This window comes from Cavia porcellus, unplaced genomic scaffold (genome assembly GCF_034190915.1).
Source record: "Cavia porcellus strain 051 isolate PalLab524CR breed Dunkin Hartley unplaced genomic scaffold, mCavPor4.1 scaffold_12, whole genome shotgun sequence".
Taxonomy (NCBI): Eukaryota; Metazoa; Chordata; class Mammalia; order Rodentia; family Caviidae; genus Cavia; species Cavia porcellus.
The window spans coordinates 54,964,577-54,989,794 of record NW_026947495.1 but is presented as its reverse complement, the minus strand read 5'-3'; the positions used below and the strand labels follow the sequence as shown (position 1 = coordinate 54,989,794).

The window sequence follows — 25,218 nt, the reverse complement described above, 5'->3', positions numbered from 1 at the left end:
TTAATCCAAATTTTCAATCGTGATATTTTGAAACAAACTCAATCTAAGTGTTTATCATTTTGAAACTTTGTTTTGTTAAAAGTACTGATATTACCAATCAATATTTGAATCTGTCACAATCATCTCATCCAACAAGTCAGTATTTCTTATTGCCAATTAAGAGACAGGTCTAATGGGTAAATACACCTATTTCATTTTTGACAGCTATTTAGGAAGCTCTTTAATATCTTGAACTAAATCTATTCTGTCATCTGTTCATTGATTTGAGTTCATTCTTTGTAAATATATGGAAGTCTTTTCTTTCTTCCACATGAAAATCATTTAGAGTCTTGAAAACAAAATTTTCTGTGCATCTTTTCTGCTTCAATTTTTGAGCATCATTTATTTTTTAAATGGCCTCAACATCATGTCATTTTACTTTAATCAACATTGCGTTACCATTTGGGAAGTCTCCAGATTCTGTGCCTGCTAATGGATTAGCAAAGTGTACGGAAAGTTTGCCTCCTCTATCTTCAATCAATAAAGAAGAAGGTAATATTAGCTTTCTTGGCAGGCACATATCAGTATTCATTTGTATTTTGTTACTGTTAAGACAGTTTTCTGATAAAAAGCACCTGTGCACTATTCTTGTGCAGATGGTTAAAATTTCTAAGTTTTACATATAGCATTATTCTATGTTATTCTATTATGTCTGTCCCACTACTTTAAGATACCAACTTTCATCACAATTTAAAATTCATATTATTTTCTGTTTTGTGTCAGTTACAATACTAGGCCTTTTTACCAATTTTTTAAAAAATATTCTTATTTAAACCAAGAGGGAATTCCAATTTTTTGACAGGAGAAACATCTTTAAGACATTAGGTTATCACACAACATTTGGTTTTGATTATAAATGTTATAGCTGATACATTGTGTCAACTTGAGCAGTTTAGAAGTTTAATCAATGGACTCAGCAGGGATCCAGGATTCTTAATTTGTAAACATCCTCATCTTGTGCAAGAGGAGGGCTAGTGGATTTTGTGAATGCTACACCTGCACTGAAAGAGCGCTGGGTAGGGTGGGGGTTGAGGCTGTGTACAGTATAAGGGAGGAGAAGACACTTGTTCTTCCCTCTTTTGCTCTGGCGGCTGCCTTGAAGTGTTGCCCCTGTGCCATGCCACTCTGCCTTGGAGCCATCTGATTATGAACTGAAACCTCCTCAAACAGTGAGCTAAATATTTTTTCCTTCATTTTGAGTGTCAAGTATTTTGTCTCAGCAATCTGATTGTAAAATTCATAACTATGTTTATTTCTATCTTTATCTGATTGTAAAATTCATAACTATGTTTATTTCTATTAAGCTATTTTCAACAACAATCAAGATTGTTAGTATATCAAATAAGCCATGAAGAATATACTAAGGGCTTTAGTGTGTTGTAATTGTTGATTAAATGAGGTTTGGACATTTCCTTATGAATCTATCTTATCACATTTGTTCAAGTCATATTTTTTCACATCATGAAACATTTTGCAAATTAATTTATTAAAATCTATATATACTGCTACATACAATGTAGCTCTCAAAATTCTCAGGGTGAAAGGTGATAGAGGATAAAAGACAAGAGTCAGAAAACAGAAAGCTGAGGTCAGGTTGAGCTGTCTCTCCCAATAAGAAAAAAGAAACTTCTTAATGACCACAGTGTGTTTATTTATACGTTCAGCAGGTGGACCTCACATGATACCCTTCTGCCTAGCAACCTGTTTGCGTGGCTTGCTGCAGGTGCCTGGTGTTCTCTGGAGTGGAGCAGCTTGTTCCTGTGACTTGCCTCAGGCACTCTGTGGTCTCCAGATCAGCCTTGTTCCAGCCTTGCATGTGTGATGGATATCCAGCTTCTCTTCACATTTTCCCCTTTTCTGCTTTGTAACTGTAAGCAGTTGTGGTCTATTGAAGTTTGAGGAGAGCTGTATATGGAGGACTCTATAGAAGACCATCTCACTCTCAAACCCTTTGTATTCTGAGTGAACTTAGTAATTTAGGTTAGAGATTCCCAGTCCAAGAATTTCAGGTCCCTGCATTTAGCAGGTTATCCCTGTACAGCCCATCAATCCATAACAGTACTGGTGTAGCTAGAAATTGTCAGAAAATGTTAGTGATTTGAGTTTCATTTATGACTAGCATATTACTATGGTATTGTTTAATAAATTTTGGTTATATTTCTGCTGGATGTTCATGACCAAGTTAAGGTGAGACATTAATTAAAATTAAATTTGTGCTGTCTATCGAGGTCAGTTAAGTTTCCTTAGGATTTACCTTGAAACCATGCATAGTATCTCTGAGTTCTGCTTCAGTGTCAGCCATCTGGGTGAGTCACAGACATTGTTTGACTAAGTTGCTTTGGGTAAAAGCTTGGGAGACTTTTTTCTCCAAATGACACTCCTTAGGTGCATTATACATCACTGATCACTTTTATACATGGTATAGCAATCTCTTTGGTCAGAAGGCTGAGAACTCACTGAATTATAGGTTGTCACAATAGAAGTTCTCTTATGTCCTAGGCCCTCATTGACCTCGGAAGGCCAGGGCCAAAATATTGGCTGTCCTCCTAACCCATTTATCTCTCTTAAGTTTTGGTCTCCAAACATCAGTTGTTCAGCATCCAGAAGAGATGATTAATTACATTACATTGGGTATAATGAGCTTAATAGTATACAAAATAGAACCATTACATCTATCAGCTATGGACGTTATAGTATTTGAATATCTGTAAAATATTAACAGAAAACAGTTATCTATTTTATACAGAATATTAGAAATCAAGGGCCATAAATGATATTGTGGCATGACAATCATGTCAACATTTTTTAACATACCCAAATTTCCATTTTGACATACAGTAGCACTATTAGTCAGGTATCCCTGTCTAGCGTATGAGAAGTTTTCACCTAACTTGTTGATCTTTAATGGAAATCTCATTGAAGAAATTTGGGACACTGTCTGAAATGTATAGTACCTAAGCATCTCTGAGTGTAATAACACATGTATAAGAGAAACATCTTAGAAGATTCCCCCATTTTTAAATTAATTTTTTATAGATGATCTCACATTGTCTTGGCATGAAGCTCCTGTCACAGGTATCTGTAGCACAAAAAAGGCAAATGTCTGAACCTGAAAGAAAAGTCTGTCACCATAAACAAGTCCTGTTTTACATTTTGGGAGACCCGTACCTCTGGAGCCAGAATACATGTAAAAACACATGAAATTAATAACAATCAATTGTCATAGCCATATGAAAACCTTTTATCAGAGCATCTTTAAATCCAAAACCTTATTTTCTAGAAAACTTGATCTTTTGAAGATGACCAATGTAAATGTTTCATGATAATACATTTTAACAGTATTTGTTGCGGTGTCTCCCATAAAGCAATGGAAATCATTGAGGCTTCCTATTAATGAAAAAGAATCAGACAAATGTCTCCTGGCAGCTGCTTTCTTATTCATAAAAGGGAGCCTTTACAGACAATTACCCAAGCTCAAAGATTCCCATTTAATTAACAAATTGCTGATGACCTCTAAGAAAAACGAATTTTGATAATATCGACCAGTCATCAGCCCAGGTGGAAGCATGGTTCTTAAATCTATAACCCAAATTATATTTTGAACCAGTGATACAAAAATGCAAGAGTAAAAAGGAAAATAGAAAAAAAATGTTGAGCTCAAATAAAAAAGCTATTCACAGTATGACAAAGAAATTAAAACAGACAATTTGCCTACACTATCAAAGAGCACTCAAATGTATTTTGCATCCATTGTCCAGTATGAAAATCTTTCCAAAGGAACCTTCCTAGCTTATTTACCTTTATCTGATTGAATTGTCTTTCTGCTGCTCTAGTTCCATCCCTAGTAGGATTTAAAAAGTTAATAGTACACACTATCAAGTGAAATCTATTATGAGGTGTGAATTTTGTAGGGAAGAATTCCTATTTCTGTTTTTGTAGTTGAATTTTAGCATAAATGCTGAGCACGTTTAACAATTTTGAGATCTTGAGGGTTATAAGGAATTCCTGTGGTAGGGAAAATATAAAAAGGTTTACAAAATGTTTGGAAGGCATCACTTGAATAGGATGGACCATTGTCAGTCTTAAGTGCCTATAGGCAGCTAAGGATACTGAAAGCACCCAAGCAATGAGCAACGACATGTCTAGCTGCCTCCCCAGTGGAGGCAGAGGCAAAAATAAATCCGGAGGCAGTATCCAGTGAAAAACGGACCCAGTATAGAAGGCCAGACTCAGAAATGTGATGACATCCATTTACTAGAGATAATTGGGGTGTAACCCTCAGGATTAACCGCCTAGGGAGTGAAGAAAGATGTATTATGCCTGAGAAACATTGTTTAACAATTTGTCAAGCCTGTTCCTGGGTTAAAAGGAACTATTTGCACAAGGCAGAAGTGTTTTGATGTTAGGTGGCATGGGAGGCAGAAGCCTGCTGAGGGATCAACAGTGACAGTAGCCACAATCTGTCTACTGTGGCATTTTCCTCAGTGAAAGCCCTGCACTTGGGAATAAGCATAAATGACCAATGAAACAGAGGATGTGGCATGACCAAACTGTATGTTGGAGAATATGAAATAAATGAAAAGACTCTTGGCCAGAAAACAGGTTAATGGGTGTGGATGAATGATCTTTCAAGACCCATGTAACAACTGAGAATCATTCTTTTGTGTAGAAGAAAAACTTGTATCCTGTATTTGGCCACCCGGGGTTGTTGCTCCCGACTCTGGCTTCAGCTCACCTCATAGGGCGGGGCTGCGGAGGAGCTGCTCGCCCAATGAACAGCTCACTGTCTGGAATTACAGCTTCCACTTGGATGATGGTTCCAGGGAAGGTGTCAGTGCCTTCTTTGCTGCTGGGATGGGCTCCATCTCTGTCTTGGCTTTGCCAGTGCCACCCTCCCCACAAAATGCTGCAGTAGCCACTTCTGCAGCCATGAATGCCATTTTTTTCTGGCTTTTCTCTACTCCAATTTGGGCTATTGCAGCTCTGGTGGCCCCAAGTAGATTGTGGAGTTGAAGGGGCCGTGGATTGGCAGGCATGGAGGCAGCTGAGGCAATCAAAAAATATTTTCTCCCACAGTAAACAATTTCCTGGACCTAAACGTGCTTCAGATTTTCCTTTCAATCATTTATGGCCATAACTTGTTGTCCTGTGAACTCCATAAAACCCAAGGTACAAGGGCCTGTGGGGCGGTAAGTAGATGTCACTTGTTTTAGTCCTTTTAAGGTATTAAAGTGTACGGCTTCGCTTTATGCAGTAACTCAAAGGTTGTAGTGATCATAGTGCTGGAAAAAGAGGACAATTTTTCTTTTTACCTGTTAAATTACTGCCTTTGATGAAATTGCCACATCTTGAGGAAGAATGTGCTTTAAGAGATATGTTTGGTAAATATCCATATATAGAAACTAATTGAAACTTTCTGTGCATTTGTCAGAAAGATGAATACAACAGAGTAAAGCAGAACTTATAAAGATATCTGAATTAAAATGTAAGTTAAATTTGACCTGTATTTCCAGGCGTGATGGCTCAGGCCTGTAATCTCAGCACTCAGGAGGCTGGCAGGAGGATACTTGCAAGTTTGAGATCAGCCTGGGCTACAAAGTGAGCTCAAGGCCAGCCTGAGCTGCATAGAGAGACCCTGTCTCAAACACACACACACACACACCACACACACACACACACACACACACACACACACTGACCCATATTGCTGGATTTGTAGTTCAGGGCAAGAGGCCCTAATTTTGTTTCTTGTCACTTAAAAAAGAAAAAGTACATACTACAATTGAGTCAAAAGATATGCTGAAAAATATAAAAAGATCACAGAAGCATATGATCTTGAAGCAAAGAATACTACATTTGGAGAAGAAAATACCAATCAATGATTCTATGCAACTTACGTGAAATAATTGAATTTTTATTACAGAAAGTTCTCTAACAACCTTAGAACTCTTTTATTAAAATAGAAAAGTTAGGGGCTGGAGGTTTAGCTCAGCGGCATAAGCGCCTGCCTTGGAAGCAGACAGTCGTGAGTTCGATCCCCGGTACCGATAAAAAGGAAAAAGACAAAAAAAAAAAAAAAAAAAATAGAAAAGTTAGAGGGGAAGATTTCTTAAAATAAAAAACTTTGAGGTAATGACTACATGGAGTAGAATGGGTAATTTATAAATTATAAGTGAAGTGTAAAGCCAAGTGAGGCAAAACTCATGACAACTTAGATTTCTACAAAATTTTGAAACATGTTCTTTGAAAGTACTTGTTCAATTTGCTAGTCTCAATATTTTGTATCCTTTTTTAAGCTTTTTAGAAATATTCCCAGTTTCTTTATCAAACTGAAGAAAATTAATTTCTTACAGGTGCAAAACTGGCAGTGATGGCTTCCCCAGAACTGAAGGGTCTTGTCCCCTTCAGCAGAAAGTCACTGGAACTTATAAAGCAGCACATTGCTAAGAAGCACAGTGAGGAAAATGAAGAGGATGACTTAAAACCAAATCCTGACCTGAACGTTGGCAAAAAGCTCCCCCTCCTTTATGGAAACCTTTCTGGAGAGATGGTGTCGGAGCCCTTAGAAGATGTGGACCCATACTACTACAACAAAAAAGTGAGCAATTAATTGAAATCCCTGTTAGTACATTTTTATGTTATTTTTCAAATGTGAAAAAATACAATTTAGATAGGAAAATATGGAATGAACAGCATGCAAAGAAATAATTTTAAATTACACAAACTGCACAAAGTGTTTTATGTTGGGTATACATATTTAAGATTTTTATAAAAGCTCTTGTAACATATCCAATTATGTGGTTTTTGTTATTTCTTAAAATGTGCACTGACATATTTTAATATAAATGATTTGTTTTATGAGAACATGGTGATTGACTATTTGTGGTTGGCAGTCTTGAAGTAACTTTAAAATTTCTGGAATATACAAAATTTAAAACAGTTAACTTGATGAGTTTAGTCAAAATTTAGGACACTATTCAACCTATATTCACCCTTTGTACTCATATACTCATATATTTACCCCATATCTCAAGGAAGATGTGAGGCACATACTAATACATTTATAATCCTAAAGATTATACGATTACACAATTACAGAATGCGAAATATGAAAAACAATTCTGTTTAGAAGACAGAGACTGTGTAGACTAAGGCTGGAAGAGTCTTCATTAAGAAAGAAAAACCTGAATAACTGCTTGAAGAATACTTCAAATTTTAATAATGCAAAAGGAAGACCTTTCATGAAGAGGCAAGGATAGAGATTGATTCTGGAACAAGAAAAGAATGAGGGATGCTGTAACTGGAAACTCAGCTGTGCTGTAACTTGTGGGAAATAGGATGAGGTCATGGAGATGTCAACGTGAATCTAACACAGTAGACAAAGGGTGGGGTGATGATGACCCTGTTTAAGTAAAGTGAATCTGGAAACTGTCTAAACTGACGTTACAGCTTGAACCATGTTCCTTAATGGTGCTGCTGAAAACAGCCCTTATGACAATAAGCCAACCTTGAAGCTTTTGCCCCAGGCACACCAACCAGGACTAACTTGGGAACTATATTCATTTTTTTAATATCCTTGGCCTTGTTTTCAGTATAATGTTAGTAAAATAAAACAAAAAACTGTAGATAAGCAGTTAAGCCTAATTGTGAATAAAGATAATAAATGCATTTCCTTTTGGTTTAGGTTGTAAAAGAATATTCAAAAGAAGAAAAGTATAACTGTTCTAATCTTTAGGAGTGTATTGCATAATTGATACTATTGTAGTTCTACATTCCATTTTCACTTGATGTTTTTCTCCTTATAGACTTTCATGGTATTGAATAAAAACAGAACCATCTTCAGATTCAATGCTGCTTCCATCTTTTGCACTTTATCTCCTTTCAGTACTATCAGAGGAACAACCATCAAAGTATTGATACATCCATATCCTTTTCTTTTGGCTTGTTGAGTGTGTTTAAAGGACTTTAATGCCAAATAAATTATTCTGTTAGTAACTAGGCCTGCAAATGGTTTGTAATTCTGATTGATTTCTCACATTACATTGAAACCTGGATTGTACTGCATATATTACTTCATACATAAAATTATATAGTATGTTTTCTAATACGCACAGTGGTAGTGGAAATTAACATATATTAATTCACATCTCCATTGGTTTTTAACAAGAAATACATGTGTACATATATATAATATATAACATTGAACACTTACGAATGTATTTTATCTCATGTGCATATAAACACAGATTATAGAATATATATTTTCAAATGTTATTGGTTACTCTTTATTCCTTGACTGTAACCTACTCTTTTCCAACTGTTAATCTTAATCAGTGTCCTCACTGACTGCATACTCATGACCATGATAAATGGGCCAGAATGGGAACCAGCAGTAGAGTAAGTCATATGATTTTTTTCACACTATCCCATATAAGAAATTCTTTTTCTGACATTTCATCTATTTTAATATTATATTTAATACATTGCATTATATAACAGTACACAATTCAATATTTATACTTAATACATAGTAGCATAATTTTAATATATAAAGTGGTATTTATATATGTATAATAATGAATGAAATTTGTAAATTAAAACATACATTTCTTCAATTGTAGGATATTTCTGCTCTTTCATTATTATTAATTAAATTTTAATTACCTCTCTGTCTTAATAAATTGGATTAATATTTGATTCTTTAGCTATAAATTTATTTCTTTGTATCATACAGATAGAATTTTATTGCAAATGCAATTATTAATGATTAACATGCTATTTCAGTGTCTCAGGTCTTTACTATTGCAACACCACACATGATTTTTTTCCAGCTCGAAAAACCTTCCATCTATTAAGCAATTGTTAATATTCTATTTTACTTCCCTTCCTTAAGAGATACAAGTAGTCTTACTTGCATAAGACTACAATGTAAAAGGCTCATTAAATTTTCTAAGTAAGAAAGTTTACTTAAGTTTACTTTCTGAACTTTAACCTTAAAAATTATTGACTTTAGAAGGTTTATTTAATATTGATTCACCAAAAAAATTCCTTCATAAATGATCATAAATTAAGCATTGCATACCCCATTAGTTATTATTAATTATTGTGCAATTCCATGTGTAGTAAATTTAATATTCTCTTAATTATCCTAAGTAATATGAAAAGCCCAGCATCTTGGTAAAAGAAGAATTGTTGAAGAAAGTTGGCTGTCAGATTTCATAGCTGGTGCCACAGATGCAAACATCCTAGAGAGTGTCTAAAGCATAGGCTCGGGGCACGTGTTTTGATTGTTTTTCTGACTGGTTGTTTTGGGTCTGCCAAGCAGAAAAGTGTTGATCTGTTCATGACTTATTTTCAAATACCATAGAGTTATTATTAGCACAGTATTCCTTAATGGACAATGTACTATTCTTACTTTTACTATTGATACAAAAATTTTTCTGCAGACATACTTTGCTTGGAATTTATACATTTGAAATACTTGTAAAAGTCATTGCAAGAGGTATTGGGGCAGGACCTTTTTCTTTCCTTGGAGATCCATGGAACTGGCTTGATTTCAGTGTGACTTTATTTGAGTAAGTATTTCTTCAAGTGGCAAACTTCTTAATGCTTTGTGAAAATAATGCTTCCAGTTTAAAAACTGAGGTTTGCAAAGATTTCTACTTGCAAAACTTTTGCAAGTGAGGAATCTTTCATAAGTTACAGTGAATCTCTCAGGCAGCAATATCTGTATTGATCTTTAGTGTATCTAATGAAAATGAAAGGAATAGGAGATTTTCTACTTTTCTATCCTGAGCAAGAGTATTAGCCCTTGAATTTATGCATTTTATGTGGGTTTTTTAGCAATTAGATAGCTCCTCACAGACATAAAACTATGCCCTAAGGTGTTTAATCCTCAGTCTCTCAGTCAATGTACGTTTAGCCACATTGCTTGAGACTAGTAAATATACTATGAGAATAGGGTATCTTTAAAATTAGTGTTTTGTATGTGTTTGTATATCTTTATTAGTTATGTCTGCAGTACATAATTTTACCTTCCTTGTATGAAGTTACTGCAGGTACACAATGCATCCTATTCCAATTTTTACCTTCTCATTGCTTGATCGCCCTGGAATTTGAGAAAGGTGTCTCTCCCTATTTCCTATTATCTGTCTTTTATTTCATTCTTTATTTATAATTTGAGTTTATTTTAAACACATACAAATTTTCTGTAGTGCTATGTACATTCTCATTATCTTATGTCCTTTTTAAAATACTTCTATTTTATTATATTTTGCTTTATAGATATGGAAATGCCCATAGGCATCCGATTCTGATGAAAAATAATTTTAAATGACATTCTATTTGTAGTTTTCTGGTGGTCATTTTTTCTGAAAAAAAATAACCTTTTTAAACAATAAAAGCTGCTTAAGTATTGTCAATAGTAAAAAATAATAGCAAATATCATTATAATTGTTATTCCTAGCTGTACTATTACTATAGTTGTGTCTCTTATTTCCTTTATTGTCAGGTAATATATAGCTAACTTAGCTAACATTGCTGCCCGTGTGTTAAGTGATCTTTTATATGCTTAGACACATTTTCTCATTTAATATCTGCAGCAAACCTCTGAATCAAGAAATACTTTCCTTAGTTTTCATTTAAAGGTACTCTGGGAGAAAGATCAGCTGATTTTCCCCTGTCACACAGCTACAAAATTTGGAAGCTGCCTTCCTATGCAGGCGGTCTGGCCCCAGAGCCTGTGCCTTAAACTGAAATGTACCCTTCATTCTATTGTCAGTTACCACTCACCATCATTGTGACCAGTAAGGCCCTCCGATTATCACTCTCATCGTCATTATTCTCATAATGACCACTATTAACAGTTGTAAATGCTTCAAGTGAACCCCACCCATTCAAAAACCTTATTTTCCTATTTTATCCGTATTTTCAGTAATAGGATAACACAGTACAAATGAAAATAATGTAGAATATTTCATATGTTAAGAGTATTCAGTGTGACACTGTTATAAACTCTCATAATTAAAGTTTGTTAATACTTACCTCTCTACCCTGTTTCATGGCAATTTTTGTCTTCTAAATGATAATAAAATGATTTGAAAAGTGGGAATAAGTAAAATGCCTCAATATATAATTTTAAAATAAGTTTTAAAATAAAGCTGAACATAAATAGCAAATGACTTCTGAATAACTCAGAGTGACTTCTGAGTAATTCTAATTTTATTTTACAGAATTGTAACAAGGTTCTCATCTCTAAACTTAACTCACATGCTTGAAAGTGTAAGAACTTTGAGAATTCTGAAAATTATTCCTTTAAACCAAGGTAAGAAACATCACTGGATTATTTTTTCATTGTGTTATACATTCTTCCACATAGTCATTTGACCTTCTTTGCTCTTCAGAGAAAATGTTAAAATGACAATATTTTCTACTGGAAGCTAATGAGTCATCTGACTTTAAACCAATTTGTTTCTCCAGAAAAGGCAGGAAAAATACATTTTATTATTATTTATTTACATTATACAGGCTCAATACTTACAACACCAAAATATAGATTCATCACATACTTTTATTGTTTATGTTTTGCATTTTATAAACCCAAGTATTTCTCCTGGTTATTCTTTTTTAAATTATTTATTTATTTATTTATTTATTTGCTGCGATCTCATGTTTGCCAAGCAGGTACTTACACCACTGAGCTAAACCCCCAGCCCCTATGTTTTGCATTTTTATAAATGAATTTATAAATCTCTTCTTAGACTTCTGAGGATAGTTCAGGCAGAGGTCTAGTACACCTCCTCCTGTTATTCACTGGATCAAGAAACCAACTGAAAGGAATCAAATAATATAAAATAGGACAAATTTCTCTTTGATTTGAGTGCTTGCACAAGATGCAGTCCACAAACCATAAAGTTCTGGGAGTTTCTCCTAAAAATACAAACAATTGCATTCACAGTTTTGACAGATGCTGAGGCCTAGATTACAGCTTCCATTTATGACCATAACCTGGCAGAAACCCACCAACAAACACCTAATCTGTTCTGAACTAGTATAATCTTATAGGAACAATGCTCATAGCTTTTTGGCTGCTGTAAATCAGAAGTATTGTGAAATTATTCTGTCAGAAACCCAAGAGCAAATGTAATGATACTAAAATGAGGTCTGTGATGGCCTAGAAGATTATGAGGAAGGCCACCTTCTGAGTGCGTTAGAGTCCAGAATGAGCAAAACAGAAAAACAGATCAGAAGGAGGAGGTCGTGGTAATGGATTCACAGCCCATGAATACTTCAGACATTGAATGTACACATTAAATGAATGAATTCTAGGGCTTCTGACTTATATCTCAATGATGATGTGTCACAGCAGGTTCATCCAATCCAGAGAGGTTATTACTACTTTACAGACAGGTGTAATGACAGGAGCAAAGAAAGCATCTGTTGTGCAGTCACAATGTAAGAAAACTTAGCCTCTCTCAGGCAAAAGATAAAAGCGTGGTAATAAAATAAATGAGTAAAAATACTGTTAAGATGAAAAAAATGATAAAAATTACAACACCTAAGGTGAAAATGCAATGATCATAGGAGCAGTGCCATGTAGTGATATCGTTGCTTTAAATAATACCATTAGGTAAAGAAAGACCAGAGTTTTTGCTAACCAAAAATGAGGTGGATTAATGGGAGAGGGAAAAGCAAATTTAATTTCATGCACAACTGGTGATCCTGAAAAGAAGGCCAGATAAATTTAAAAAGCAAATTGTTCAAAATTGCATTAGAAAGCATTTTCTAAAAAAATTTTTGTGACTGGAGAAATAAATTTACTTACAAATGGAAAGGTCTTGTCTTATATAAAACAAATAATAAAGCATACCTTTAGATGTAGCATACAATATTATAAAGCATTAAAGAATAGTATTAGGAAAATCCTACAAGAAATCAGACATAGCTGCAGATCTATGGAAAGCTCATGCTGAGACTTCTTCGTAGAGAGTGGGAAGGGAGGTTGTGACCCTAGAATTCTACATATGTATGTCAAGTCCAAAGGAAAATATTGTGACCCAGGCAATAGCTCTTAAATTTTGTGTTATCTTTTACAAATACTTGTCAGGAAAGACATGGAAATAAAATATCCAATAATGGCAAAATTTGATTCCAAAATATGTCAGAATGACCTCTGAAACAATTCTAACAGAGAATAAATTTCAAACTCCTTTGTAGGATATAAGGCAAAGGCTATCATACAGTCACCAGTGAGCCATTCTTGAACTCGAGAAATATTTCATTTGTTTTAGAAAACTTTGAAATACATGCTAACATTATAAAATTCTGGTAATTTTTACTAAATCTAAATGAGCTCAGATTTATTGTCAGATATGAGTTACACTTGTTTCTGAAGGATACAGAACAGTTTCCCCTTTTAGGTCAGGCATTTCCATCCAAGACCTCTCAACTCTCTGTGTATGCACTTTACCTTTCTGACAAGCCCTTACAGGGACCTGCAAACTACTTGTCCTATAAATCATGCCAAAGTATGTGTAATACAAAATATTTCATAGTTTTAGCATTATAACTATGTCAAGGTCCTAAATTATGTTAATAACAATAGATAAGTCAGAATAGAAAAATATAGTAAGATTAACATGATTATTTCTTAATCTTACATGGTGAAACAAGACATTATATGGTCTTTTCATTTTTTAAAAAAATTTTCTGTGGTACTGAAATCCAACCCAGAGCTCCTCTGTAGCTTCTGGCATGCTAGGCACTGCTGTACCGTGAAGTCTCCCCCTAGCTCTCAGCCTTATAATTTTTTTATTTAGATATTTACCTGTTCAAAATAATAACTGAAATTTGACATAATCTCTTGAAGCCAACATATTTAACCCAAATGCAAGAGAAAGAAAATTGATCCAGAGGAGACACATTGAATCATAAGGGAAATATAGGTATCAAAAAAAAGTATACTGTATTGGATGGCTTATCTGATACTCTGGCTATTTAAGAGTTAAATTTACAGCATCCCTTAATTCAAGGAGTGTGAAACCAGCCTGAGCAATATAGGAAAACCATGCTTTTGACTAAACAAATAAATAAATTTTCCATTATCACAGTAATAAGAGAAGTAAGTGTTCTCATTTTAATGACAACAAAACAACCTTAGAAATGTTGATAATTTCTTCAGTATCATAAAAGTATATTCTGCCATACATTTTTAAGCTGAGCAGTTCCTAAATATACATAGACTAAAAACGCAGAAGATAGCATGGAAAAAGAAACAAAGGGGGAGCAGGGGAGAAAAAGACAATTGGTTTATGTGCCAAAATATTAATAGCAATTTTATTAGGTGAAATTGTATAACTTTTGTTTCCTGTTTTTGGCATTTCACATTTCTTATTTAGCATTTAGAGAAATGAACGTCCTTCAATATGTCCATCTTTGAATTAGGATTCTGAAGTAGTAAGAATTCACATTACTGATTATTATAATTTTTTATCAGGGACCTGACCAACATTCCCAATCTCCCAAGTGAGTGTTTAGGGAAGGCTTAAATAAATGAGATAAGTGGTATGATTTTAGGGCTCCAGGAGATCAAAACCCTCTGGCAGAGTTCGAGACTCTGGAGGCTGATACAAGGAGATCTCTGGGTTGCCTGTATTTACTTAGGTTTACAAACAAGGAAGGGATTAGAGTGGATCATCTCAGAGGTTCAAGGACTTTTCCAAGTAACAGATTATGTTAATTTAGGAGAACTATTTTATGCAAATTTAGGAGAAATATCTTAAGAGAAAGTCTCCAGGTTGACATTCATTGCAGGAGTCAAATGCTGGCAACTACAGTCTCTTAACTGTTAATAGAGGTTGGAGCCAGTGTTCTCAGCTGTGGCCTTATTTTGCCCTTGGAGGCATCTTTTGTTCTCAGGTCAGCTGTGCCCTGGCCTTGCTGCAGCCCTGAATGTGTGTTGTTTCCAGCTTCAATGGCCTCCAACATTTTTTGTCCACAGGTTTAGTTTAAATTTGAATTATTTTGGTTAATTAAAGAACAGTGTAGAATACTTTGATTTTGAGTCATTTGTTGTTTGAATAATTTCAGCCCATTTTGATTTATAAATTCATATAATATTTTTGCTTGTTCTTGACAGAGGGAGTTGATATGGCAATCATATCCAAGAGACAGACTGTTATTCTTTATTTAATAAAGAGAAAGAACCAGAACAAAACCGAATGCTAATTTTTGTGTCTGAATTATTCCATCAGGTGTTATAAATTACCAATCATACAATTACTTCAAAGTTTGACTTTTATTCATGTTTTTAGATCCAGAAAAGAGACGTAAATAAGGCACAGATGTGTTCATTTCAAAGGAACAGTGTTTCTATTGTATCCTAACACACATTTCTCTTTCCAGGTCTAAAGTCATTGGTAGGGATCCTGATCCATTGCCTAAAGAAACTTTCTGGTGCCATTATCCTAACGCTATTTTTTCTGAGCATATTTTCTCTCATTGGTATGGGACTGTTTATGGGCAACCTGAAGCACAAATGTTTGTGGTGGCCCCAGGAAAACAAAAATGAAACCCTATACAACAGAACTGGAAACCCACATTACATTCCAGGTAAGAATCATTCATCTCTGTGTAAGAATTTTAAACTTCTCAAAGGCAGAGTCGTCCTCATAAAAATAAACACTCAACTTCAAAGCCAACTACCCTATTAACCTCAAGTACATATTGGGATCGGTTTCATTTATGAGAATAGCAGAGTTCCCAATCTTCAGAAAGTTAAATCAGGAGAACTTAAATTTTGCAAATGTTATGTTTTCAAGAAGTGTAGCAGCATTATTTATGATTTTTTAGAGAGACTTTAAAGTGTGCTCTCTGTACCATAATATTTCTGTTCTTCAATAAATGTTTTTCATATACATGTAAATTTACTCATTAAAATTTTTGAGATGAGTTAAATGTCAAAATATGACCTGCATTACAGAATTTTTTACTACTGTTAGGTTTCAAAAACAGCTGTGTGCCTAAAATGCTTGAGTTCAACCTCTATTAATAAATGTATTTTGAACATAAAAATAACACAGAATTAACGTTGCTTAATTTTTGTACATAAGTCATTCTCATGTCTTTCCTCATATCTTCATCATAATTTTTCAGAAGAGTCACTGATATTCCTTACCTTGTTGCCAGGAATGAGATGGGAATGGAAAGATGTTAAGTAAAAGCTTCAAGATATTATAACTTCTAGGCAGCAAAACTATGACTACAACCAAGTTCAGCCTTCCTTAAATCAGTCTAGTCCTGTCATTTAGACCACATGTTCTGTGTGTGTGTGTGTGTGTGTGTGTGTGTGTGTGTGTGTGTGTGTGTGCCAGAGACTGAACTCATAACTTTGTGCTTTCCAGGAGGTGCCTACACCACTGAGCTAAATCCCCAGCCCTAGACTCCATGTCCATATTGAAATTGTCTTTCTCCTTAAAATTATCACCGTTTTTCTGAAAATATTGAGAAAAATATTTAGGAAAAACCCAATATTGTATGTTAATAAATCCTTGCAGTATGTCTATTATAATTTTATTTCCATTTTGCATACAATAAGTTCTAAAATAATACAGTATTTGACTTCTGGTTTATGACATGAATGATACAGAATTACTTATCTATGTGTATATAACATGCCTATGTTTTTGCCCTGGTGATAAGGATAAAAGGAGACAGACATTAAATCTTGCATTCTCGCTGGCATCTTTTTGGTTTCTCTAATACTGTAACAAATATGTGCTAGTAATCTGAGTATACTAGAGACTCTACTAGTTATTTGTAAGGAACTAGAGCCGAAATTCTTCTCATCTTTGTTGAAGTATGATAGTATATTAAAAATTATTTGTTTATACAGATTAGCACTTTAAATCTTGCCCTAGTCTAGTTATTACATTTCCTCAAATTACATTTCAAGAATTTCCAAAAATATTATTTGTATGACATTGTTAACCTACGGTAATATTCTTGCAAGTAGAACACATGTCATCTTTTTTGTTAAGATTATTGGTTATATACATGCATATATAAATAGTGATCATATTCATAATGGAAATTTATACCTTTTTATGACATAATATTATTTTCTTTTTCCCAATCCTCTTCCCCTTTCAACCCACTTTACCTTCCTTATTTACAAAAGCTTTTTTCCATTTTATATCTTTCATCTCTTTCTCTCTTACCTTCCCCCCATAGTTCCTCATTTTATTTGAACCATTTCTTAATATATATTGTACATTTTGGTCCTATTTACTCTTTCAGTCTCTCAACACCAGAGAAACTAAGATTTTTTTCCCCCAATCTGTTGGTTGTCTTTTCACTCTTTGTGATTTCTTTTGCTATTCACAAGATTTTTGATGGCGTGAGATTCCAGTTGCTGATTTTTTGTAGTATTTACTGTTGGATCAGGGTTTTGTTAATGAATTCATAGACTACACTTAAGTCTTTAAGAGTTCTACCTATTTTGTCTTCCAGCAGATTGAATATTTCTGTATCTTTTTTCGAGTGAATGTGTTTGACCACTTGGTTAACTATAGGGTGATTGTGTTTGAAGCTGTTTCTGCATCTTCTAATCTGTTCCATGAAACCTCAGGTCTGTTTATTTTTGCCAAAATCATGCTGTTTTTATCACAGTAGCTTTGTAGTATAGTTTCAAGTCAGGGATTGTAATGCCCCCTGCCTTATCTTTGTTGCCTAGGATTATTTTTGCTATTCTAGATCCCTTCTGCCACCCCCCCAATTTTTAGGAATATTTTTGTAGTTCTGTGAGATACAGTATTTTGATTGGAATTGTATTAAATTTTTATAGCAATTTTGGGAAGTATGGGCATTTTCACTATGTAGATTTTTTCTACCACAGAGCAAGGAATATTTTTCCATTTTCTGATATCCTCTTCAATCTCCTTTTCAGAATTATAATTTTCAATGTATAGATCTTCCTCTTCCTTTATTAGATTAATTCCTAAATATTTCATTTTTTGCAATGCTATTGTGAAAGGTATACTTTCCATAATTTCCCTCTCAGTGAATTTGTTGTACACAGAAATGGCATTGAGTTTTTGAGTGTTGATTTTATATCCAGTTATGCTTCTGAATTTGATTATGAAATCTACAAGTTTTGGGGGGTCTGCTTTGTAGAGAAACATGTCATCTACAAATAAAGATCACTTACTTTCTTCCTATCCAGTTCTTATTCCTTTTGTTTCTTTTTCTTGTCTAATTGTTCTGGCTAATGTTTTTAAAGGTATATTGAATAGGTGTAGTAATACTGAACATCTTGTTCCTGATTTTAGTGTGAAAGATTTCAGTTTTTGATCATGCTGGCTGTTGCCTTTTCATATTGGCTTTTAACAAATTGAGATAAAGACCATTTAGTGCAATTTTCTGCAAGTTTTTTTTGTTTTTCTCTTGAACTTTATCAAATGCTTTTTTCGCATCTATTGAGATGACACTACGGTTTTGCTCTTTGGCTCTGCTGCTATGGTGTGCTGCGTTTATTGATTTGCATATGTTGAACTATCCCTGCATTCAGTGAATGAATCCTCTTGCGGTGGTATATAGTCTTCTTGATGATTTGCTGCATTCTATTTGCCATTCTAATCCTCATCTATTGAGGATTTTTACATCTATGTTCATTAGGGAGATTGGACTTTAATTTGTTTGTTTGTTTGATTGGGTCCTTCTTTGTTCTTGGTATCAGGGTAATGCTTTCTTCCAGAAATGATTTTGGGATTAATGCTGCCCTTTAAGTTTCATTAAAGAGTGCCAGCAGTAATGGAATCATATCCTTTCTAAATTTCCTGAAAAACTTAGCAGTGAATTTATCAGAACCTGGGGTTTTGTTGTTAGGTTTTTAATTACAACTTCAGTTTCATTGACAGATATAGGCTTACTTAGAATTTTTATATTTTCTTGATTCAGTTTTGGTGAATATCTATCTAGGTACCAGACCATTTATTCTGTATTTTCCATCTTACTAGAGTACAGGTTCATGAAGTAGTTATTGATGATCTTCTAGTTTTCCACAGGATCCATTGTGATTTCACTGTTATCATTCCTAATTGCATGGATATGTGTCTTTACTTTGCTGATTTTGATTAAGATGGGATAAGGACTTATCAATATTATTTAATCTTTCAAAGGAGTCACCATTTGATCCATTGATTCTTTATTATGCATTTGTCTGTAATGTATTAATTTCTGCTCTGATCTTTATAGTTTCCTCCCTCAAATGAGCTTTGGGTTTGATGTGTTCTTCTTTTTTCTAGAAGTTTGAAGTTTAACAATAGATTGTTTATTTGAGTGCATTCTGTTTTTCTGATGTGAGAATTCCACACTATAAATTTCTCTCGTAGAGCTGCTTTTATTGCTTCACATAAATTTCAGTATATCAACATTATCAAAAATGGATATTGTTTAATTTCTTCTTTAATGTAAGCTAAGTCCTATTGGTTGTTTATAAGGATATTATTTAATTTTCAAGTATTTATGTAATTTTGGAGGGTTTTTTGTTGTTGATTTCCATTTTCATTGCACAATGGCCAGATAATATTTGTACTATAATTTCAGTTACTTTGCATTTACTTAAGCATGTCGTATGGGCTAGGGTAGTATGTGTTCTATATTGGAGGACATACCATGTCAGCTGAGAAGAATGTGTATTCTTACATTGTGGGGTAGAACTCTGTAGATGTCTAGTAAGTCTCTTTGTTCACAGATTTGGTTTAGTTCTGATATTTCTTGGTTGACATTTATCTAGTTTGTTTATCTATTTGTGTCAGCTTTTAAGGTCTCCCATTACATGTGTTCTAGTGTTCATTTGATTTTTTCACAACTTTTGATATTTGTATTATATAATTGGATGTGCTTGAACCAGGAATTTAGCTTAGTGGTCTTAGCAGTTGCCTGGTAAGTGTGAGGTTGTGAGTTCAAACCCTGGTCAAAATAAATAAATAAATAAATAAATAAATAAATAAAATTTAAAAAGTAAAAACTGGGTTTGCTGGTATTTGGTACATATATATTTACGATTATTATCACTTCCTTTTGGATTATTCCCTTAAAAAGTATGTAATAACCTTCTTTGTCTCTTTTGATCAATCTTGAGTTAAAGTTTGCACTGTCTGCAAAAATGGTAGGTGATTCTTGCTTATTTTCCAGGTTCCTTTCACATGGAATATTTTCTTCTGTCCTTTGATCTTCAGCCTATGAATTTTTTTGAGTTAAATTTGTTCTTTGTGTGTATCATATTATTGGACCTTGTTTCTTGATCCATTCTTCTATTCTGTTTCTTTTGATTTGTAATTTGAGATCATTTGCATTAATGCTTATAACCAACATGTACTGACATCCTTCTCATATGTTGTTGGTGTCTTATCTTGCCCCTCTATTTAATTATTTTCCCTTCTTGGTGGCTTTTTTTCTGTTGGTGTTTTTGGAAATGTGATCCTTATTATCTCTTTCTAAAATATCAAAGTATGTCAATTTGCGTTGGAGAGTGTTTTTTGTTTTTTTTGTTTTTTTTAGGGTTGAAATACTTTAAGCTCTTATTGGCTTGAAGGTTTATGTCAAGACTCTGCTGTCATTCTGATGGGCTTTCCTTTAAAGGTGATTTGTTTCTTTTCTTTAAATTTTTTAAATAGTCCCTTCTTGTGCTGAATTTCTTGAATCTTGATTATTATATGCCTTGGTATAGATTTGATTTGATCATGGCTCTTTGGAGTTCTATCTGCTTCACTGATTTGAATGCCAAATTCTTTATCTATGTTTGGGAATTTTTCTACCGTTACTTCTGTGAAGAGGATTTGTATGGCATTTGTGCTATTGTTAGCTTTCTTATTAACTCTGATCAATCTTATGTTGTTCTTTTTTGCTTCAATTTGCAGCTGTTAGATTGATTTTTCATGGCACCTTGCTGTTTTTAAATATCTTTCTTTGATATTGATATGATCACTAAGCACAATTCTGTCTTATAGATCTGATATTCTATCCTTACATCCATTCATTCTGTTGTATATGCTTTCAATGGGATTTTTTAAATCTAGATATCTGTTGGGTTCTGTCCTGGATTCTGTTTCTTTCCTATGGCGCATATATGTGGTTTCCATCATTTTCCTAAATTCCTTTATTTTTTTGTTTGTACTTATTCAAGACTTGTTGAGTCTTTCATTTTGTTCATTTCTTTTTTAATCTAAGAGATTCGTTTTTCTGTGACTTCATCCATTTGTTTTTTGATTTCTGCTGCTATCATTTCAGAAAGTTTCAGTTGGTGGCTTCTGATTTCCTCAATCTCGTGTTCTGGACTTGTTGTCTGGAGTTCTGAAGTTGCATTTTGCTTCTGCATCTTGTCATTTTTTTTAAAATTTTCTATCTTTTATTTTATTTTATTTTATTTTCCATGTTGATGCTGGTAAATTTCTTATGGTAAATAGATAGCTTTATCACCAGTATCAGTGCTTCCCCAGGAAATGTCTGTTCCTCAGAGATGTCTTCTAGATATAGGTGGTTCTTGGTCTTTGTGTTATCCCAAGAAACTACCTTCCAAATTTATCAATGATAAGAAGTTGCTGTCTATTTGGTTCAGCACTCAGCCTTTTGCCACTGACTATAGTGATGGTTGTGACTTTGGTAAATCAGTGTTGCCATTCAGGGGAGAAAAACTGATTGCAACACATATGACATCCTAGCTTAAATAATACAGGTAGCAGTACCAATAGCATCAGGCTCAGCCTAACAATTGACAAACTGTGGTAATTACTAATTCAGCACCTTTAGTCATAAGACCAAGGTCTGCAGTTATATGACAAAATCCAGCATATACCAGGAACTTGCATGTGATGAGTTCCTCCTTTGTACAGTGATTTTATGCTGTGTAGAGGGGATGTAAGAGGCATAGGTGACAAAATAGAGAGATTAATGAAGAGAAACCATAGTACAAGCAAGGGCAAAGAACAAAGGATATTCATCCAAGTTTTGGGAAACTGAAGAGTACAGGAGAAAAAGGCTGAAACAGAAAGTGAAAGAATATTGAAGTATGCAGTTGGCTCTTTCTGGGCCTTGCACAGCTGCCTCTGTTCCACACCAGTGACTTCTCATCTACGTTAGTCATAGGACAGGGAGAGTGCCCCTGTCCTACCATAGGTCATGACTGCTTTCCTGCTTCTGCCACTGGGCCAGTGCTGTACTGCTGGCCACAGACCTTGAGGGTAATTCCAGGCCTTTGTATTTTAAGCTAAGTCTGGCTTCTGACTGATTCTGGAGTGAAGCCTGGCTGGTCCCACCTCCTACCTCTCAGCAGAATCCTGCCCTCTCACCTGCTTTCTAACTGCCAGCATTCTACTGTGATGGCATGGCTCTTTCCTCATTCCATTCCAGGATGTTGGCAGTGAAGTGACCTGAATGGCTCTGCTGCTGGGGTTCAATTGAAATCCTTCGAAATAAAGTGGTGGCTCCACCTACCCCTTCTGTTCCACATGTCTGTGGCCAGAGCACAGCATCAGTTCACCTCGCTCACCAACCACTGGATCTGACCTCTCAGGAAACAGTGTCTCACAGTCTTGCTACTGCATCCACTTTTTTGTTGTCCCTGTGTTTTTCCCTGCACTGCCACACTATCTGTTGCAAACTTGGTGTCATCCCGTGCTACTATGTCACTTTCATTGGGGTTTTGACTGTCATTCTAAAAACTTGGACAAAGATACTTAACTATTTGTGGTTTTAAAAGTCATGTTAAATAATTTTAGGTGACAAATAAAAGTTAAATAATTTAGGTGACAAAATTGAAATTCAATTATATAAAAATATAAGTATATATTTAAATAGCTGTATAATTTTATGGGTTTGGACTCTGTAGTTTATATTCAGAGCAAAATACCATAGTACCTGATTTTCTATAAATACATTGTTTATGTTTAATTAACACTTCATTTATAGAAGATCAGGATGGCAGGACAAATGTTGTGGACTGTGACTATACCAACACAGTTGTAATTGAAATTAAGTGACATTGAATAAAATAGCTAACATTGCATGCTCAGTAGGTAAATCTGCTCTTTGTCAAGTAGATGAGTATGAAGATATTGGAAAATATTGTCTTCATCCTTCAGTTTTTAGAATTTTTGCTTCTAAGATCAGGCCAAACCTTGCTATTTCAAGCATTTTTCTGAACTCTCAAATTGGAAGAGACATTCATCTTTCTTTGCTCAGCCTTGTCACATCCAGGGCACCAAAGCTTCCATATTCCCAAAGGCCCCTTGCCTTGTGCAGAGATGGTAGGTTAAAAAGGCCAAGTTATTCGATCCTTCTCAGCTGTGCAGAAATGCTAATCTTCTACACAAATCAAAATGAACTCCCTGTATGCTGCTAACTCAAGATTAGATATAGATCATGATTTTTTTCCTATTTTTCAGAAACAGAAAGCTTTTATTATTTGGAAGGAGAAGAAGATGCTCTACTTTGTGGAAACAGAACCGATGCAAGGTAAATAGTACTAATGTTTTCTTGTACCAGTTAGAGTCATTCATCAATAGTATTGAATGATTATTGTTGAATGATTATTACTTTTAGTACTGGATTCTCAATCACTTCTATCATTTTTGTCTCATTTTATTATCAATACCATGCTGAGAGCTAAGGGTGTAGCCCAACAGTAGGGCTCCTGCCTAGTGAGCATGAGGCCTTAGGTTCAGTTACAGGTACCAAAAAAAGAAAAATGAAAAAGACCAACAAGTGCATCTTAGAAAAATTCAGAGAAGTTATTCTAGTCCATTTATGGATAATGCAATAAAATAACATAGAGTTTGACTCATACACAACAAAAATTTATTTCTCCCAGTGTAAGAGGCTCAAGTTCAGAACAAGGTGCCAGCAAATTTGCTATCTGGTGAGAGCCTGCATTTGGCTCAGAGATGGTGCCTTCTTGCTATGTTCTTAAAAGGCAGAAGAGCTACGGAGTCTCCCTTCAATCTCATTTGTAAGGACATTCATGAGGCCTTGCATCCTGATATAATCACTTCCCCAGAACTCCATCTCCTAATTTATTACCTCAGGGTTCAGAATTGAAACATATGAGTTTAGCCTGGCGCTGAAGTCTGCAATAATGAATAGCATTTTTTTCCCCCGTCTTTTTGAGACGGGATCATGCTATGCAGTTCAGACTGGCCTTGAGCTCACTTTGTAGGCCAGGCTGACCTTGAACTCATTAGGCGTTCCTGCTAGGATCCTTCTTCCTCAGCCTCCCGAGTGCTGGGGTTACCACTGTTGTAATACAGGATTATATTAATTCAGATTCAGAGAAAAACCAAATACTGCCTTACAAAATAATTGGTTTAAGGCCAAATCTAAGAGCTGGGACTTCAGCAAGTATCTGACTATCTGCTTTTTGTGTGTCCCTGCACTTGTAAGAATTACAAAGAAGGGGCTGAGGATTTAGCTCAGCGGCATAAGCACCTGCCTTGCAAGCAGGCAGTCGTAAGTTCGATCCCTGGTACTGATAAAATGAAAAAAAGACCAAAAAAAAAAAAAAGAATTACAAAAAAAGACAATATAAATTTACTCTCTTTTATAGAAGAGAAATTAAAGACATGCCATTATTTCATTTATTTATGACATTTATGTCTATGATAGATATAATTTACATTAATAAAAATTATTCTTTAAAGCACTACCTATAAATAATTATTCAGTGAAAAAAATAAAACTTTCATATTTACTGTTATAATTTCAGCAAAGCAAATAAATAACTAGAAATGGTACTTCTCGCCATTATCAGCCTTAAAACATAGCTCCCTACATTGCTTTGCTTAGCTGGTATGATTCAAAATCCATTCATAAGCTCAGCTAACTTTTACAGACAAGCTCAGATTGACAAAAGTTACATCAAGGAAGAAGCATGAAATGTACATTTGTATCTTATCACTTGCTTGGCATATCTTTTTGTCCAGTTTCTGGTGGGATTCCAATTTTTCCCTTATCCAGTTTGTGAACCTACCTCTTTGCGTAATATCCTGTTGCAACTAAGTCTTTTTATCTGCATCCCCAATTCAAATATGACCTGAAATGCATTTCAAAAGTATCGTGCTATGAATCTTCAGAAAATAATGATATATTTCAAGACAAAAAGAAAATATCATGTAAGGATTCACCTGT

The 25,218-nt window shown here is 34.4% G+C and overlaps 1 protein-coding gene across 1 annotated transcript in view; it reads left to right on the top strand.

The window, feature by feature from the left end:
* Scn7a (sodium voltage-gated channel alpha subunit 7) overlaps nt 1–25,218 on the top strand; it is an 85,268-nt gene that overhangs the window by 17,390 nt on the left and 42,660 nt on the right. Inside the window, exons 2-8 of the mRNA XM_063259206.1 lie at nt 6,393–6,637; nt 7,845–7,963; nt 8,347–8,436; nt 9,486–9,614; nt 11,271–11,362; nt 15,442–15,648; nt 23,481–23,550. Of these exons, the coding sequence (XP_063115276.1) occupies nt 6,410–6,637; nt 7,845–7,963; nt 8,347–8,436; nt 9,486–9,614; nt 11,271–11,362; nt 15,442–15,648; nt 23,481–23,550 (935 nt within the window). The 5' untranslated portion in view covers nt 6,393–6,409. The remainder of the gene's footprint in view (nt 1–6,392; nt 6,638–7,844; nt 7,964–8,346; nt 8,437–9,485; nt 9,615–11,270; nt 11,363–15,441; nt 15,649–23,480; nt 23,551–25,218) is intronic.